This window comes from Artemia sp. Qi Xiang Cuo, chromosome 14 (assembly GCF_049724085.1).
Source record: "Artemia sp. Qi Xiang Cuo chromosome 14, ASM4972408v1, whole genome shotgun sequence".
NCBI lineage: Eukaryota > Metazoa > Arthropoda > Branchiopoda > Anostraca > Artemiidae > Artemia > Artemia sp. Qi Xiang Cuo.
Genome location: NC_142807.1, coordinates 44,561,299 through 44,577,535, shown reverse-complemented (window position 1 = coordinate 44,577,535; position 16,237 = coordinate 44,561,299). Strand labels below are relative to the sequence as shown.

The following is a 16,237-nucleotide window of genomic DNA, read 5'->3' as shown; positions in this document are numbered from 1 at the left end:
GGACTATGTTACTTGTTAAGAGCAAATAAACGACCGCTAAGCATTACTGCATCTGAAACTGGAAAGCTCAACAAATAGTTTTTATAGTAATTTTAATTGATTAACCATCTCAAAATTTGATTTCAATAGCTTCTTGCAATAGCAACCAGTGTTCCTGGATCCTAGTGATGTTTTTCTACACCCATTTTTCTATTGTTAAAATCCTATTTTGATTGATTATTATTTTCCATGTATTCATTATTTTGTCTTGAATTTTCTGTGTATTCATTATTTTGTCTTGAAATGTAAAGTCTGCAATAAAATGGTGTGAAACAATTTTCTGGTGCATTGGATTGGTTTAAGAGCTTCAGCTAGTTACCAAGGCCATTGTGCTCAGCTTCCACATAAGTTTGCATCCAGTCAGACTGGCATGCTGTCAGTCACTAATAGGTAATATCTAAAAAGTGAAGTTATATAGTAACCAAGTTGACAGGAACAATTCGTTTCCTTAAGATCATAGTTATTTATAAAGTGAATTTGAAATAATTTCATTAGCGAATTTACTTTTCGACGTTGTGTTTTATTGGAGTATGAATAACATTAAGATTCTTAGCTTTGAAAAAGTCATTATACAATAAATAAGCTTGCTGTCTTATTACACTATTGTAACATTAATTTGCGTTGAAGTTACATTTGTTGTAGAAACGTTCAGTTGTTGGTCTTTTACTGTTGAAGCAAAATGTTATCCTGCTCTCTTCCGTCTATGTTTCTAATTAATTAAAAAAACTTTTTCCACAAAACAAGTTTTTCAAAGAAAAGTAAAGAACTTCATTAAACAAAAAATGAGTGAAAATAAAATCAGATAATCTACCAAGCATGAAACTACCACAAATCAGCATCGATAAATAAATGAAACCCAAAACAAACAGAAATTACAATAATAACCAATTCAAACTCAAAACGAGCAGAAATTAACATAAGTTGGGTTCAACACTCCTATGCCTTCCCAAGGCCAGAACATAATTTGCACTTTACTGAAAAAAATAATGTTTTTACTTTTATAGCTTTAATAAATCAAATAATATTAACATTTTGATTACTAAATATCAGTATATGTATATTAAACTGACAATGCACATTCATTTGTATTTTTTTAGTAAAATGCAAACTATGTTCTGGCCTGAGGGCTATGGGGGATTGCCCTCCTCAAAAACAATATCTGGAAATCAACTATGCTGAACAAAATGGCTATCTCAAAATTTTTATTGGATGTGTTTTGGGGATGGTGGGCGTGGAAGGGGTGTTATTCGCCTTCCAATCACCTTCGACCTTTAAAAAAGGCACAAGCCACTCCAATTTCCAATTGAATGAGCCCTTTTCAAAGTTTCTACAACAACTTCTTCAATACAAAGTGCCCTGGTCTAAAGGAAAAATATAATACATTGTGCCAACATCGTTTTTATAGATATTGATGATAGGTTGATCATAAAGATTGTTTACCCTATCATTAATTTTCTTTTCTTTTCTTTCTTTCTTTTATCAGATACTGGTCTTTCAGGTATGGGATTTGTCAGACCCCAATGGAAAAGGATACTTGGATAAAACAGGTTTTTTTGTATCACTCAAATTGGTTGCTGCTGCCCAAGCTGGACTTGAAGTATCACTTGAAAATGTGACAAAGGAATTACCTGCTCCTAATATGGTAAGTAACTTTGAGTTACAAAAATAAAGTTTTATTTTGGCCCATCAAATAAAATGAATAATTTGAATTGAGCTTTCTTGTGCTAAACTAAAAAAAATATATTTTATTTGTTTCCAACAGTTTTCGCGTGAGAACTTCTCAGTTTTTTTCGGTTATGTATGGGTGCTCTGTTTTTGTAAATAAAAATTTTATTTTTTTGAGATGGCTTACCATTGGTGCTTTTTATGCTGAATTTTAAAATATAATAAGCTTTTATCTATCGCTAAGAGTTTTAGTGTAATTTTACCATGGCTGCGGAGTTGGAATTTAAGAAAATATTTGCTGAATGGAGTCGGAGTGCGTGTATTGAAAATGTCTGGAGTGGTAGTTGAAGTCGGTTGTGACTTATAACCGAATCCACAGCCCTAAATTTTACATTACTATCTAAGCTAGTTCAACAAAAAGATATATACTTTATGTTTGATAACATTTTTCAAATTAGCCTTAAAAATATGAGTAAGAAGACTTTTCCATGTGATTCAAGTTTATTTTACTGAAAAACTATATCTTTGAATTTTTGAAGCACCTAAAAACAAAATTTTTGAATTTTTCAAACAGAGAATGTGGATCATAGAAAACTTAAAGCTAAAGATTGTGTTTGTAAAAATAATTACTACCAATTATATGGACGGTCTTGGGAACAATCACGCGAATTCCTTTAAAATGATAATCTACATCTCATAAGCTAAGTTTTGACAGAAGACAGTAAACTTTGTGAAGCCAAATTGACCAAAGCAGTGTTTCTATGTAGATGCCAACAGATTTATGTCAGCTGAGTTCATGTGAACCGAAGTGGAAAGAATCTCTCTCCTTTTGAGCCTTGCTCTCATGCAATCTCTGAGTTTGATAGATCTACGTTGGCTCCAAGAAATCGTATGGTTGCCTTTGAGGCAGGGCGACCATACGAGGCAAATTGCCTTTGAGGCAATTTTTGCAATACCTTTGATTCCTTGAGGTCTAGAGACGTGCTTGTCAAACAGACAATTCTTGTCAAATAATATATGTGAAAGCAAAGAAAATAAACGATAATAGGAGTATGAATACACAACGAAACTAAATAGATGTCATAGAAGCATATTTTATCATTACGCCAATTGTGAGGCTAATTGGATTTAATCTGTGTTGCAAACATACCAATTTGTGTACTAGTTGTTTTTTTGTTTTTTTTTTTCTTATTAATAACACATTCTTCTTAAGATAAGTTATTCATATATTAGCTTTCTCATTTTAGAGTGAAGAGCCACCTATTCTACCACCAAATGTTTCTATGCTTCGTAAAACGCCAACGCCATCTCAAGGTTCTATTGGCTCCCTTGGATCGCTTCTATCACCAACAAGAAGTGGTACTCCTCAGACAGTACGATATGATTGGTCAGTTACCAGTGAAGAAAAAGCGAAATACGACACTCTGTTTAACACATTAGAACCAAGTGACGGAAAAGTAGTAGGTGCTAAGGTGAGGCAATAATCATTTTATTTCTGTATGTCCATCCTTTTCATTATACATGTCTCGCAGAATTACCACAAATTTAGGATTTTGAATGAAAGTTTGACCATGAAAAAATGAAAAATATTCAGAAAAGATCATGAAAAGCCATAGAGAAATAAAAAGAAACAAAAATGAAAAAGAAGACAAGGACCTAAAGCGTAAAGTCGGATAGAAAAATGGATAAAGAGGGATAGAAAAATGACATCTAAGCGATGATTAAGAAACCTTAACAGTAAAGGATATGAACTCACATTTATCAACATTCAGAGAAATTTTGATGGTGGAAAGAGGAGAGGTAACAAAATTAGCACAAAGTCTCTTCCAAAACAAATCACAAAAAAAAATCATAAAACATCATAAACAAAAAACAAAAAAAAATCACTAAGGTGAAACTATTTAAGAGAATTTTATCCACGGTTCGATCGACACGAGGCGTTAGAAATTGACAATAAATAAAAGTTCAAATAGGTTCAAAAGTTCAAAAAGTTTACTACTAAATTTTTTTTTTTGTGTAAAAAAACTTTAGTAGCAAAGTTTTACTACTAATGTCGATCATTGCATATGTGACCGAAATATCTAGTATTTTTGTGAAATTTATCACTGTCGATTAAAAAGATTTTTGTCCCTATTTGAACTTTTATTTATCGTCATGGAAAGGCAGTGTGGTCTTTGAAATTATCTACGTTAGAAATTCATAAAAAGACAAGCACACAGCAAACTAGTTAAGCGTGTTAGAAGCAAAGTTTATCATTATGACAATCGTGAGACTAATATGATCAAATTTGTATTGTAATGCACAACTGCAGTCATGTCAATTTGTATTATGATGGAATTGTTGAAACTAGAATGACATAATGTATGGAGGTAGGTATATTTTGGGTTGAAGAAAGGATTTATGATGTTCTTGGATGGGTTATAACAGTACTACCATATCTTTTTTTAATATATTTTAAACGTATTTATCAAAAACTAAGCAGTTAATGTGAATGTAAAAATAGGAGGACTAGTGGACAGCAATACGTTTTCCTACTTGAACAAAAGTACGTCAGGGATAACGCTTTTTAAGGCTAGATAACTGTTTTACAGGCTAAGAAACCGTTCGTCCACTATGGCCAAACTTCCCATTTGACTAGCAAATGAAAAAAAAAAAGAAAGTTAAACGTTTATAGTGATTGTGTATAGTGACGTGTATCGGGAAAAGGAAAAACGTGTATGCAAAAATTATAAGTTTCTACAGTTGGTGTTTTATCATAAATAATGTCCAGGAGAAACCCCTTGCTGCCATTTTATGGTTGGCTAAAAGGAGGACGCTCCTCCCTTAACATCATCCTAAGTCTCTTCGCTTAGGGGAAAATTATTATAGCATCCAGGGAAAGCACAGCAATTCGAAGTTTTGGTAAAATAGTGTGTAACTAGGCCTGAAGATTTAATTTTCCCGAAACATCAACCAGGGATTTTTTTTTTTCACGTGTTCCACAAAAGCCTTGCACTGCGAATCTATGCTAAGAGGTTCATGCAATTATCATCGTTTATTTTGGCGGTTATATTACGTGATTTATTTCCAAATCGCGAGTGATCGGTTTGTGGCTAATGAACATTGGGAAGCCATTCCTCTTATCTGATTTCGGTGGTAGATCCATAGGGCCGGAGATGGTCTCCTGGGTTGTATGTATTTTTTTTTTTTTTAGTTTTATACCAGTTTGTTCAGCAAAAAAAAAATTTATTCATTTTTGACAGCTCCTCCCCCTTCGCAATCCGGTCACTGTATTATTTAAGAGATCTGTTTCGTTGACAATTTTGAGTATCCATAAGAGAGGTATGGAGAGCTGTTTCCAATTTAGGACAAGGAGAGGTATGGAGAGCCGTTTCCAATTTAGGACAAGGTCGATCAACTCTTTAATATCTTCAATATTAAAAAATAAAAACTGAACGTCATTTACTCTTAAGTATTATGACATTTATTTTAAAGGTTTATTGAAAAGATGATATAATGTTTAATTAACAGTGCTTAAATGATTTCAAAATGTACTGACGCACATGAAAGTTTGAATTTCCTCCTCCCCTGTGTTTCTAATGACCTTCTCCATGGACTGGAGAAGAAGTCCTTTAGTGAGCCGCTCTCCCCAAGTTCTCTCCGAGTTCGCTTTGTTAGGAATTGTTGAACATCTTCTTTTTTTACAATATCTTGTTTCTTCAAATGGATTTCTGTATAATATATATATGGATGCCAGAAAAATTCTGACTTACGTGCATAAGAGTTTTGAAATAAAAAAGGAGGGAAATGCATGTAATAACAGATTTTGTTGGAATATTTGGGCATTTGGAGGTTTTTTCATAACCAAAAATTGAGACGTTGAGAAGCTAAACTGATTAAGTCTATAAAACAATTGGAAAACCAGATAAGTGCTAGTTTTGATAGTTTTATGTCAATCATTTGGTGGATAAAATATCCAGAATTACTTTTGGTGTTGGCGTTTAGTGCTCTATTGAAGTAACAAGAACATCCTTAAGTACATTTTACTGTGAACGGTTCAACGCTGCTTATATATAAGAACCTTCATTATTAGATGTTGAAAATATGGCTGTGTTGTGACAGTTTTTCAAAATAATCGCTATTCTGAAGAATGCTCTGTAAACAGGGAAGTCAGCAAATGTTTCAAGGCTGAGGTCTTGAAAAATATATTGAATATAACCAGTTTGGCCTGCTAGCGACCCATTGTAGACAACTAATCAAGGTTTTGTTTATTGTGGAAACCATTTTGCAGTCTGGTGCACAAAAGTAAACTGTACTCGTGTCTGGGGGGATACCCCTCCTCCTGAAACTGCCACGAGGGGTGCAGGTAAAGGCGCAGCACCGACACCTTGGAATTTAGCTTATGTTTTTAGTTTAATTTCGCTTATGTGTCAGCATTTGTCGGCACATCGGACGACTTTCTCAGCACATTCTTTATATCCCCCCCAACCCAAGCTGCACCCTTGCCTGGCACTACATCTGTTTAATGTAACCTAATCATCTTCACCATTCCTTTATTATGGACCTTGACCACATACTTTTTACAGCTTGTTTTTTGAGATAGAGTCACCAACCGAATACTTTAAACTATCTAAGTCCTATGGAACACATACTACAATACGAGATAGTAAATGACTTGTCTTTGATAATTAAATGCAAAATACTTAGTATCGTGGTTTTATTATCTATTGCAACATCAATGTCGCGCTTCAAGATGAATTATAAAATGTTTCTATTGAGTAAATTGGACTATTAAAATTACTTTGATGGATAGATTTATTCTTATTGTTTTATTAGCAAAGATTTTGGCAATAAAACGGAACCTGTACCACCTGGAAAAATGTACAAATGAGAAAGTGATGTCTGGAGTCCAGGCCATGAAGTTAGTAAGGATTTCTTTATGAGAGGAGAAGCCATAAAACCGTTTTTTTTTCCAGTAAAATGTCAAGCTTTGTTTGCAGTTTACGACTTTGTTATGCTATTCATATTACAAAAATGGTACTCAAACCATATCATGAAAAATGTATTTTGTAGAAATTTTGACGAATCAGTATGAAAGTTTGAGAAAGAAAGAAAAAAGGAAATAGTGTAATCTATTTACTTACATTTTCAATAGTATAGATACAATAGCATAGCCGAATATATATTTTCTTGAGATTTCAGAAGCTGCTGAAGTAGTCTAGAAATATCCCATTCCCTTTCATAGTAACTGTAAACCAAATTTACTTGACTATATTTTTTTTGTAATGAACAAAGCTTTTATTGAAAAGTTGTAATAATTGTAAGGAAAATTGGTTTTACAACTGCTTATTGGTCTTACACATTTTCCCTATACATTGAAGCATTGATAAATTCATCTGTTAGCCACTAGGCTTGATACGGTGATATCAATAAACTACTACTTAATTTTAATAGCCAAAAGGTTTTTTTTTTTTTTTTTTTTTTCCTACTTTCACACTGAATCCTTGAAATAGATATTCTTCTAAATATATTGACAATGATTACTTGTTATATTTAATGTAATATTAGTAATATGTTTTACTCATTGCTTGCTAATTTTGTTTATTATAGATAACAGCCCGTTTATTTGACTAAATTATACATAGTTTCTTGTTTGAAGAAGTTAAATTATCAATTATGACACAAAATTTGTTTTTCAGGTTAGGGAAGTTATGATGAACTCTAAGCTGCCAGTAGACATTTTAGGCCGCGTCTGGGACATGGCAGACATGGATTCAGATGGTGCTCTTACAAGGCATGAATTCATGGTGGTAAGCGATATTCGTCGTTGCCTCAGCTATAATCTTTACTGATTTTTTCTTTGTCTGGATCTTCTGAATTTGGCAACAGCAATGATGTCAACTAGTTTTTTTTTGTACAATTCCATGTGCTCCAACAAAATATTTGAAAATATTTGTTGCTGAAACACCCGAAAAAACGAGCAAAACGAAAAGTTTTATGAAAATTATCGACTTTTAGTCAACTCTTGTTCTTCTTTTTCAATGAACCAGCACTGTAATTTAGAAGGAGCAATAGTTGGCTGAAATCAGCTGATATTTATCACCTCTCTTTAAACAAACAACTGTGTATGTATGTATGTATGCATATATTTATTATTTTATTTGTTTTAAAATGGCTTCATATTTTTTTAATTGACACCCTAGGATTTTCCGACCTGAAAAAAACGATCTAGATAGGTTACGAGTTAGAGAAAAGTTGTTTGGGGCCTTGTTTTTCGAACACAAATCTAATGAGGACGTCAAATCTGTCATTGTACATTTATTGTATACGATGGGTTTCCAATATATTATTAATATTATTATTATATCTATATTCATTTCAAGACCATATATTGTGTCATGTTTCCCCCAGGAGGGGTCGTATTGTTTTTAGTTATTTATGACGCATGCTAAATTACACAAGATGACAAATGGCTTTGAACAGCTAAAGAAAAAGACATGGAGCAATGAAAACAAGAATCACATTGAGTTGCAAAGGAAAACGTTGCACAATGAAATCTACTGTTAGAAGGCAAAATTATAGGCTTAATTATAATGGAGTGAAGGAACTTGTTAGTTTGGCGTGCGTGAGCGGTTAAAAGACAAAGTAAAATTACAATGAAATTAAGGAACGGGTTAGTTTAGCGTGTGTAAGTCTATGATCGACAAAGAGGAAGGAGAAATTATTTTTTAGTATCTATGACACATGCAAAATCACACAAGACGACAAATAACTCTGTAAAGGCATGGAACAAGAAACAGCAACAAATCACACTGAATTGCAAACGAATGTGCGACTTAAAACTAAAGAATAATACGATAATTATGCTATTTGTAAATTAGGTATTTCAGCAGTTATGATTGAATAAGAAGCATGTTATTTTAGCGGCCATAAAGGATAAAAACTAAGGAGGAATATAATTCACGACGGAATTTCTTAATTCAACTGAAATTGCTGAATTGCCACCCTATGACTTGAAAAAAGAATAAAACGATGATTATGCCAATGCGTATTCTATATATTTCAGAGGGCATATGCATTGGAAAATTCCTGGTTGTTACTGAATTATATAACAACACCATTAAATCAAAAATATAAGGATTGGGGAAAAGATGGCAAAGAATTTTTTTTGTATTTGTGACGTCGTGCGAAATTACACATGATTTTGGATGATTCCTAACAGCTAAAGTAAAAGGAATGGAAAAAAGTCAGATGTAATGATGCACGAAAATGAAGCACAGACGAGATCTGCGGACATGTGACAACAAGCATCACAACGAAGACATCGAATTGTAAATGAAAGCTTCCGGGTAGAAGAGAAGCAACAGTGAGAACCACAACGAGTCCCAGAAGAAAACAAATCCTATAAAATGGATGTTCTTCGATGCATTAACAGGAAGGAGGAATTGAATTCACGCCAGAATTTCTTAATTCAATTGTAATTGGTGGTTTTACACCTCATGGCTTAAAACTAAAGAATAAAGAATATATATACTCCCTTTACGAGCTAATGTATATTTATTTATGTATCTGTGTATGTTTAATTTTTTTTTTCTTGAAAACGATTTTGAATAAACCTGAACAGCTATAGCAAAAGACAATGCAAAATATGTAATGATGCACGAAAATGAAGCGCAAACGAGATCTGAGGCTAGAAGACATGTGACAACAAGCATCACTACAAATTTCAAATGAAAATAGTGGACAAAAAAAATCTGCGGTTAAAAGAAAAGCGACAGGGATGATCACATCGAACCTTGTATGAAACCTGCGGTTAGAAGAGAAGCAGCAGTGAGAATCACAACGAGTTCCAGAAGAAAAAAAATCCCGTAAAATGGATGAATTTTTGATGCATTAACAAGAAGGAGGAGTTGAAACACGCCAGAATTTCTGGAATTAGTTGAAATTGCTGACTTGACACCTTATAACTTAAAACTACAGGATAACGCAATCATTATGCTAATAAATGATTAGAGAATCAAATATATACAAGCCTGTTGCGTGAGAATTGCCGGGACTCTGGCGAAGCCTGGACTTCCGGTACTGTATACTATGCTATATACTCTACCGGTACTGTATACTATATAAAGAAAGATTGATCACCCCATGTTTCTCATGATATTAAATACTATATATGTATAAAATACCATAAAGCCTGGTCCGTTAGCATAGGAGTGAACTAAACGTATTTATGAATATGTTTTTATTTAGAAATATAGCAGATACTATTTATGCTGTATAGTAGACTATAGTATACTTAGTGCGAGGCATGTTTTTTAAGTAAGTACCGTTGTGTGATTCCGCCGCCGCAGCGCTACGGTGGGCGTTCTGCACATGCGTGCTGGTTACCTAAATCTCTTGTCTACGCACTGACGCCATTACAGTCTGATTCTTCATTGTATACGTTGTTTACTGAGTGTTTAAGATGCCTCCGACAATCGTGAATCCCGCCGATTGTGAAGTACGGGCTGTTATACGATTTCTTAGTGCTAAAGGCGTAAAACTGATCGATATTCATCGTGAGATCTGTGAAATTTACGGACAAAACATTATGAGTGACATGGGTGGCCTTCGTCACACCAGAATCAAAACAACAATCCATGGACTGGAGACATTCATCATCACCCAAAAAAGTGAAGTTTGAGCAAACAATTTCTACCCGGAAAATCATGTTCACAGTAACTTGGGACAAAAAAAGGAGTATTGCTATTGGAGTTTCTGCCTCGTAATGAGACAATCAATGCAGCGTCTTATTGTGAGACATTGAACAATCTGCGTCAGGCAATCCAGAACAAAAGACGTGGCAAGTTGAGTAAGGGTATCGTTTTGCTGCATGACAATGCCCGTCCTCATGTGGCTAATCGGACCAAAGATCTCATCTAATCTTTTCAATGGGAAACTAGATCATCCACCGGTACAGCCCTGATCTGGCGCCCAGCGACTACCATTTTTTCCTGCACTTGAAGACGAACTCAAAACAGTTGTGATACAAATCAGGCGGCAGAATTTAATAAGGAGGGTATTGAAAAACTGGTGCCACGTTATGACAAGTGCCTCAATATTCACATAAAGTAATTAGAAAAGTAGATTAAGGTACAGGCTTTCATGTAAAAATAAAATTATTGCAATATCTTCTTTTTTTAATTCCAAGCACGTCTTTTTTTAATTCCAAAATGGTACTTACTTAAAAAACATGTCTCGTATATAGGATAAATATATATATTTTTCTTCAATTTCTCCCTATTTCTAAGGATTTCTCCCTACATTTATGAAAGTTTGTCTGATTAAATGATAATTGTGTGCTAGGCACTTTCTTATATCGTACTGTTATTCTCGCAATAAAATTGTGATCTATACCCATTTATTTAGTATGATTACACCGCAGACTACACCCCACCTTGTCATATAAGGCACAAGGCTTATTAATTTTTTAATTTTTGTTATTTTCTTTCATTGATGACAGTCATTGAATCAACATATCGACTTTTTAAATTAAGTTTCGTTTTTTAATCTGCTGTCTTTGAAATTCCCCTCAGAGAAGTTTTACTTCTTCTCTAACAATACATTCCATTTGAGATTATATTACTTGATTTTCGGTAATGAGTAGTTTCGCTGATGTTCTGTTATAAATAATTTCTCTTGCTTTGTTAAACTGAACAGTGAATCTCGAGATAATAATGACACAGATGAAAGATGAGAAAAGCCTTTCCATATCTAACAAAAGATAAGAAAAGCCCAAACAAATGGTGGAGTCATTTTAAGTCACTAGAACAAAGCTAAAATTTACTGATTTAACGGCAATTTCATTGATTTCGACCAACATCTTGATCTTGGTTGATAAGACAGGGAGCCGGCATTTTCATCCCAAAAAATTCCCTAAAGCACCTTTTCCATACGGAATAAATTCTGCTAATTTAGGGGTTTAATGCTACTCATTACTTTCATAATAACAATGTAGACCAGAAATATTCCCAAAAATAAAGAGGGATTAAATATCAGTTTCTCACTCGCTCCCCCCTCCCCTTCCTTAGAACTTCTGTATTTACGTAAAGGCTCAATGATAGCTAGGATATTTTGGCATTCAAATGTACCTTAATGCATCCCCCCCCCCCAAAGAATATACGACCATCCTTCCTATAAAAACCTTGTATCATAACAATGAGTAACTTGCATAGCTTACAGCCCTTGCCCCGGGGGCTGGAATGGAGGTTGTCAAACCCAGAGGGAAGTTTTTTGGCCTTTTGTCTATTTTGAACAAGATGGCTGTCTCAAAATTTTGATCTGATGAGCCTGGGAAAAATGGAAAGGGGGTAATCATCCGGGACAAGTTTTTTCCGGGGGAGACACCTAGACCCGGTATACAATGCAATATTTCGCTTTTTGTCTCTTCCTCTCTCTCTTTTACACTGTTGAATTCTAAATTGATTGTTTGTTTCTCAGGCAGTGCATCTCGTCAAAAAGCGATTAGATGGATATACTCTTCCTGCAACTCCTCTCGGTGAATTAGCGAAGTCATCAGCTGTAACAAGTAGTGGTTCTCTAGCATCCTTTTCATCACAACTCCCTAGAGCTCCATCTTTATCTGGAGGTTCAAATAAGGCAAGACCTTTTTTCTCTTGAAAAATCTGCATTTTGTAACATCTAAAAACGTCTTCAAGTTTATTAACTTGATGTGTGTTCTTTACTTCGGAATAAAGTTAAAAAGTATATACTAGATTACCCTGGGTACTGAGTATTGTGTGCAATTGATCTAGGAAACAGCATAATAGGGAACATAAAAGACAAGTATGCGCATTGGATTAGAAAGTAGTTCTCGTTTTGTGTCTAATGTATGATTTAATTATTTAATGAAACGCAATTTTTTGTATTGTGGTGACTCCTAAGGGTGTAATGAAGCCCATCTTTAAGAAGCACGGTAGAAAGTTTTGATTCTGTGTTTTTCTTTTTTACCATATTTTTCTTAACGGTATATCCAAAAGTATGGCTAACTTGTAAGAGTGGGAACTGGCACTAGTGTCGGGAAAAAAAAGTGATCAGTGCCATCTACCATGTGGCGACGCTTGACATTCCTTTCTAGCTCTGTAATCATTTTTCCGTCGGGAACTGAGATCAGATACTTATTACCACCTTTATTTTACCGTGTTGGCAAACGCTAAATGGCTTTGATAGTTTTTTCGTACTGTCAGTTTCCACTCTTATAAGTTAACCATACTTTTTGATGGTATGTCACAAGCCTCATTACCATCTTTATATTCTCTCGGGGTTAAGGAGAAACTGTAGCATTCGCTCTTATCAAAGCAATAAATCGAACGGTATTTCATTGTACCATAATAGGAAAGATAATGATGTTTTTTCTGCTGCGAATATATCAGCTAAATATTAATGGCGGCATTTTTTGTATTGGCGAAAACCTTTTAATGTAAAGGATTAAATAGATAGTGTTAACGCATTTGTACTAGCAACCATTTGAGTGTCTTTGCTTCTATTATTATTTAACTAAAGACGCAGTTTTTTCTTCGTCTTTTTTCTTCTCAATCCCATCTTTTCACTTCTGCTGATTTCGACATATCGGATGCAGCTATCCAAATTTGGTGTGAGTAATTAAAAGATTTACGTCTGTATTCACTTTTGATTGCATTTTCAATCAAACATCTGTATGCACTTTTGAGGGGGCGGAGGTTACTACTATTATCTTATTTCAAAAGCTCAAAGATTAATCGAATTTATATGCGAGTAATCGGTGTAAAATGTGTACGAAATAGCTAAATCACAATAAATAAAACGACTAAATTATAATTGTTTCCACTAATTAGGGAAAGACGTAGTGATCTCTCTCCCTGGTCAGGCTGTTGCTTCTTTGCTCTGCCCAAAGAATTTTATCTCGCACTCCTTTAACCGTGTATATCATATCATCTTATTAGTTTTAGATTGGAACTATAGCATCCTTAGTCCCAACGACTGTGCCTTGGGTGGTACAGCCAGCTGAGAAGGCTGAAGCTGAGGCACTTTTTATCCAGGCTGACTTGGATGCCGACGGTTTTGTTTCTTGCTTAGAAATTAAAGACGTTTTTCGGCAATCAGGACTCTCTGAACAAGTACTAGCTGATTTATGGTAAGGCTTTAAGGACTAAAAACTCAAATAAAAAAAAAAACTCGAGTTTCAAGAGACTAAAGTTTCTTGAAGATGGAATTGATTAATAAAAGGTGAGACTAAACAACATACACATTTTTTGTAACAAACAAGAGTAGGGTTGTAAAATTCCTATTTACATCTTTTAGTAAAAAAAAAAAAAAAATTAGTTTGTGTCTAATGAGTAAAAAATTTGTTATCATAGGTAAGTTAGCTTATACCCAATTTTCCTTTGATTCGATGTTTTTAACTTGGATACGAGTTTTTGAAGTTTTAGTCGAAGTTTCATAGTTAAAGTAACGCAAAGATGTCTTTTTATTTGTTAACTAAGGAAAGGAGACAATCATGAAAGTAAAAAAAAAAACAATACTCTTTTGTTCTTGTTTATTTTTATGTTATAAGATAATTTGAGTTACATTCTCTGTTTTAATGAAATATGTGGCGAAATATAGTGTATATAAACAGGGTTGTTTCCATGATTTTTTCAGAATTTCAGTCTTAGGGTTGATGGAGGGGGAGTAGCAGGGAGGTTAAAAAACCTTTACGTTCTTTTATTTGTAATAATTTTGTCGAGTGAAGAAAACAAGCAATATTTGAGCATCTGTTTTGTCATAAGCAAAAAAAGAGTACTATAAATAGAAAATACAGCTTTTTCTGTTGTATTTTTTAAAGGTGCTTTTGCACCACAAAACTCGCCAAGGGTGAGCGACTCTGAATTCCTTCACCCCGTTTTGGGGAATAGACTCCTGATTATATTTGTATTAGTGGTTGAGATCTCAAGCTGATCAATAGCATAAAACAACACAGAAGAAAACGGCATAGAACATATCTTGTTGGCTTGACAGTTTTATAGGAATCTGGTTTAAAAATTTTCTTTTTTTTTTTTTTTTTTTTTTTTTTTTTTTTTTTTTTTTGCATGTGTTCCAGAGTAAGTAAATAGCTAATGACTCTAAAATTCCAAATATTTTGAAGGTTTACTGAAGGCATTTTGGGTCTGTGTTATAGGAGTAAACAGGAAACGGTGAAAGTCGTTTTCAGGTGCAGAAGTCTTTCATCAATGATTCCTCGGAAATTTCCTTTCAAATAATAATAAGATTCTGTCAAAACTTTTATTCTGTTTTTCTCGTGCCTGCTGTTCTTCCTTTAAAAAGAAATTGTCATATCTACTAGAACAGTGCCCTTATTAAAAAGCTGATAGATTCTCTCCTGAGGGACGGCAATTTAATAATATATAGCTCAGTCGGTTTTGACAGTGTTATAATCAAACTGACATGATTTTAAACAAAGAACTTCGTTTTCCATTTAACCTGAAGAATCCGTATTCATTAGGGAATACTGTTACTCATCCCTCATGATATTCAATTTTATCGATTTGAATAAAACCATTTCTTAAGGATCATGGTTTACTTGTTCGTGATACAAATTCAGCTGTGAATGAAGTTTGTATTTGTTATTCTCTCTAGAAGACTCATATTTTGGGTAATATAGTTTTAATATTCAAGTTCATCTGAAACATCGATTCTGATTATTTTATTTTGTGATTAGGAATTGAACTAAAACTTTTTTATATATATACATTTTTTTTTACTCTCCTGATTTATGACATATTTTTTGCTCAATATATTGTCGTCCTATGTAGACTTTTCCGTATTGCAAAAATCTAAATGTTTCCAGTTTGAAAAGGTTACTGTGCTTTTGTCGATAGAGGCTACTTCTCGTTTGCATAGACACTTTTTCTTTCAAAAATCATATATTTAAACCGGTTAATGGACTCAAATGTTTGGCTGATTCGAATTTTGAGGTTTATTTTACTCGAATATCCTCAAATTAGAAAAAAATCTAGGTTAAGCAACAATTTATCTCAGATTTGCGAAAATAAACTATTGAAAATTAAGTTTAAATGATTATTAACGGTATAAAAAGGCTACTCTGTTTTTCTAAAAGCTAGAATACCTAGGCAATGCCCGGTCATTTACCTTGACCACACAAGAGGGGGGAGGGGAATACCACCTCCTGAGATTGGTATAAAGTACTATCTCTCCGTAGAAATGTTAAGCGAAACTGTAAGTGTAAAATGTGCTTCCATTGTTGACCCTACTAATTTTAATTCTTAGCTGGGGCGCACTCATATAGTCTAGGCCACGGCTTAGTTTCCCCTCTCTTAAAGGTTTAAATCTCTTCTCAGTCAGCTTGGTATAAAATTCAGTTGACTGAGAGTCTTGCTATATGCCACCTTACCAGAGAGGAGGGCCATAAGTATAAAATTTCTTGTCTTGAAAGAGATAAAATGTATGACATTTCCAAAATTAAAGAGAGAAAAAAAAATCTTAAGATGAAGGAAACAAACGGGACTACGGTCAGCAGAAGGAAAAGACGAATCGCCTG

The 16,237-nt window shown here is 33.9% G+C and overlaps 1 protein-coding gene across 1 annotated transcript in view; it reads left to right on the top strand.

Annotated features, from left to right (window-relative positions):
* The window catches only part of LOC148944509 (uncharacterized), a 63,392-nt gene that overhangs the window by 6,443 nt on the left and 40,712 nt on the right, over window positions 1–16,237 (top strand). The window contains exons 3-7 of the mRNA XM_089100759.1: window positions 1,538–1,681; window positions 2,952–3,176; window positions 7,383–7,493; window positions 12,163–12,321; window positions 13,650–13,834. Of these exons, the coding sequence (XP_088956885.1) occupies window positions 1,538–1,681; window positions 2,952–3,176; window positions 7,383–7,493; window positions 12,163–12,321; window positions 13,650–13,834 (824 nt within the window). The remainder of the gene's footprint in view (window positions 1–1,537; window positions 1,682–2,951; window positions 3,177–7,382; window positions 7,494–12,162; window positions 12,322–13,649; window positions 13,835–16,237) is intronic.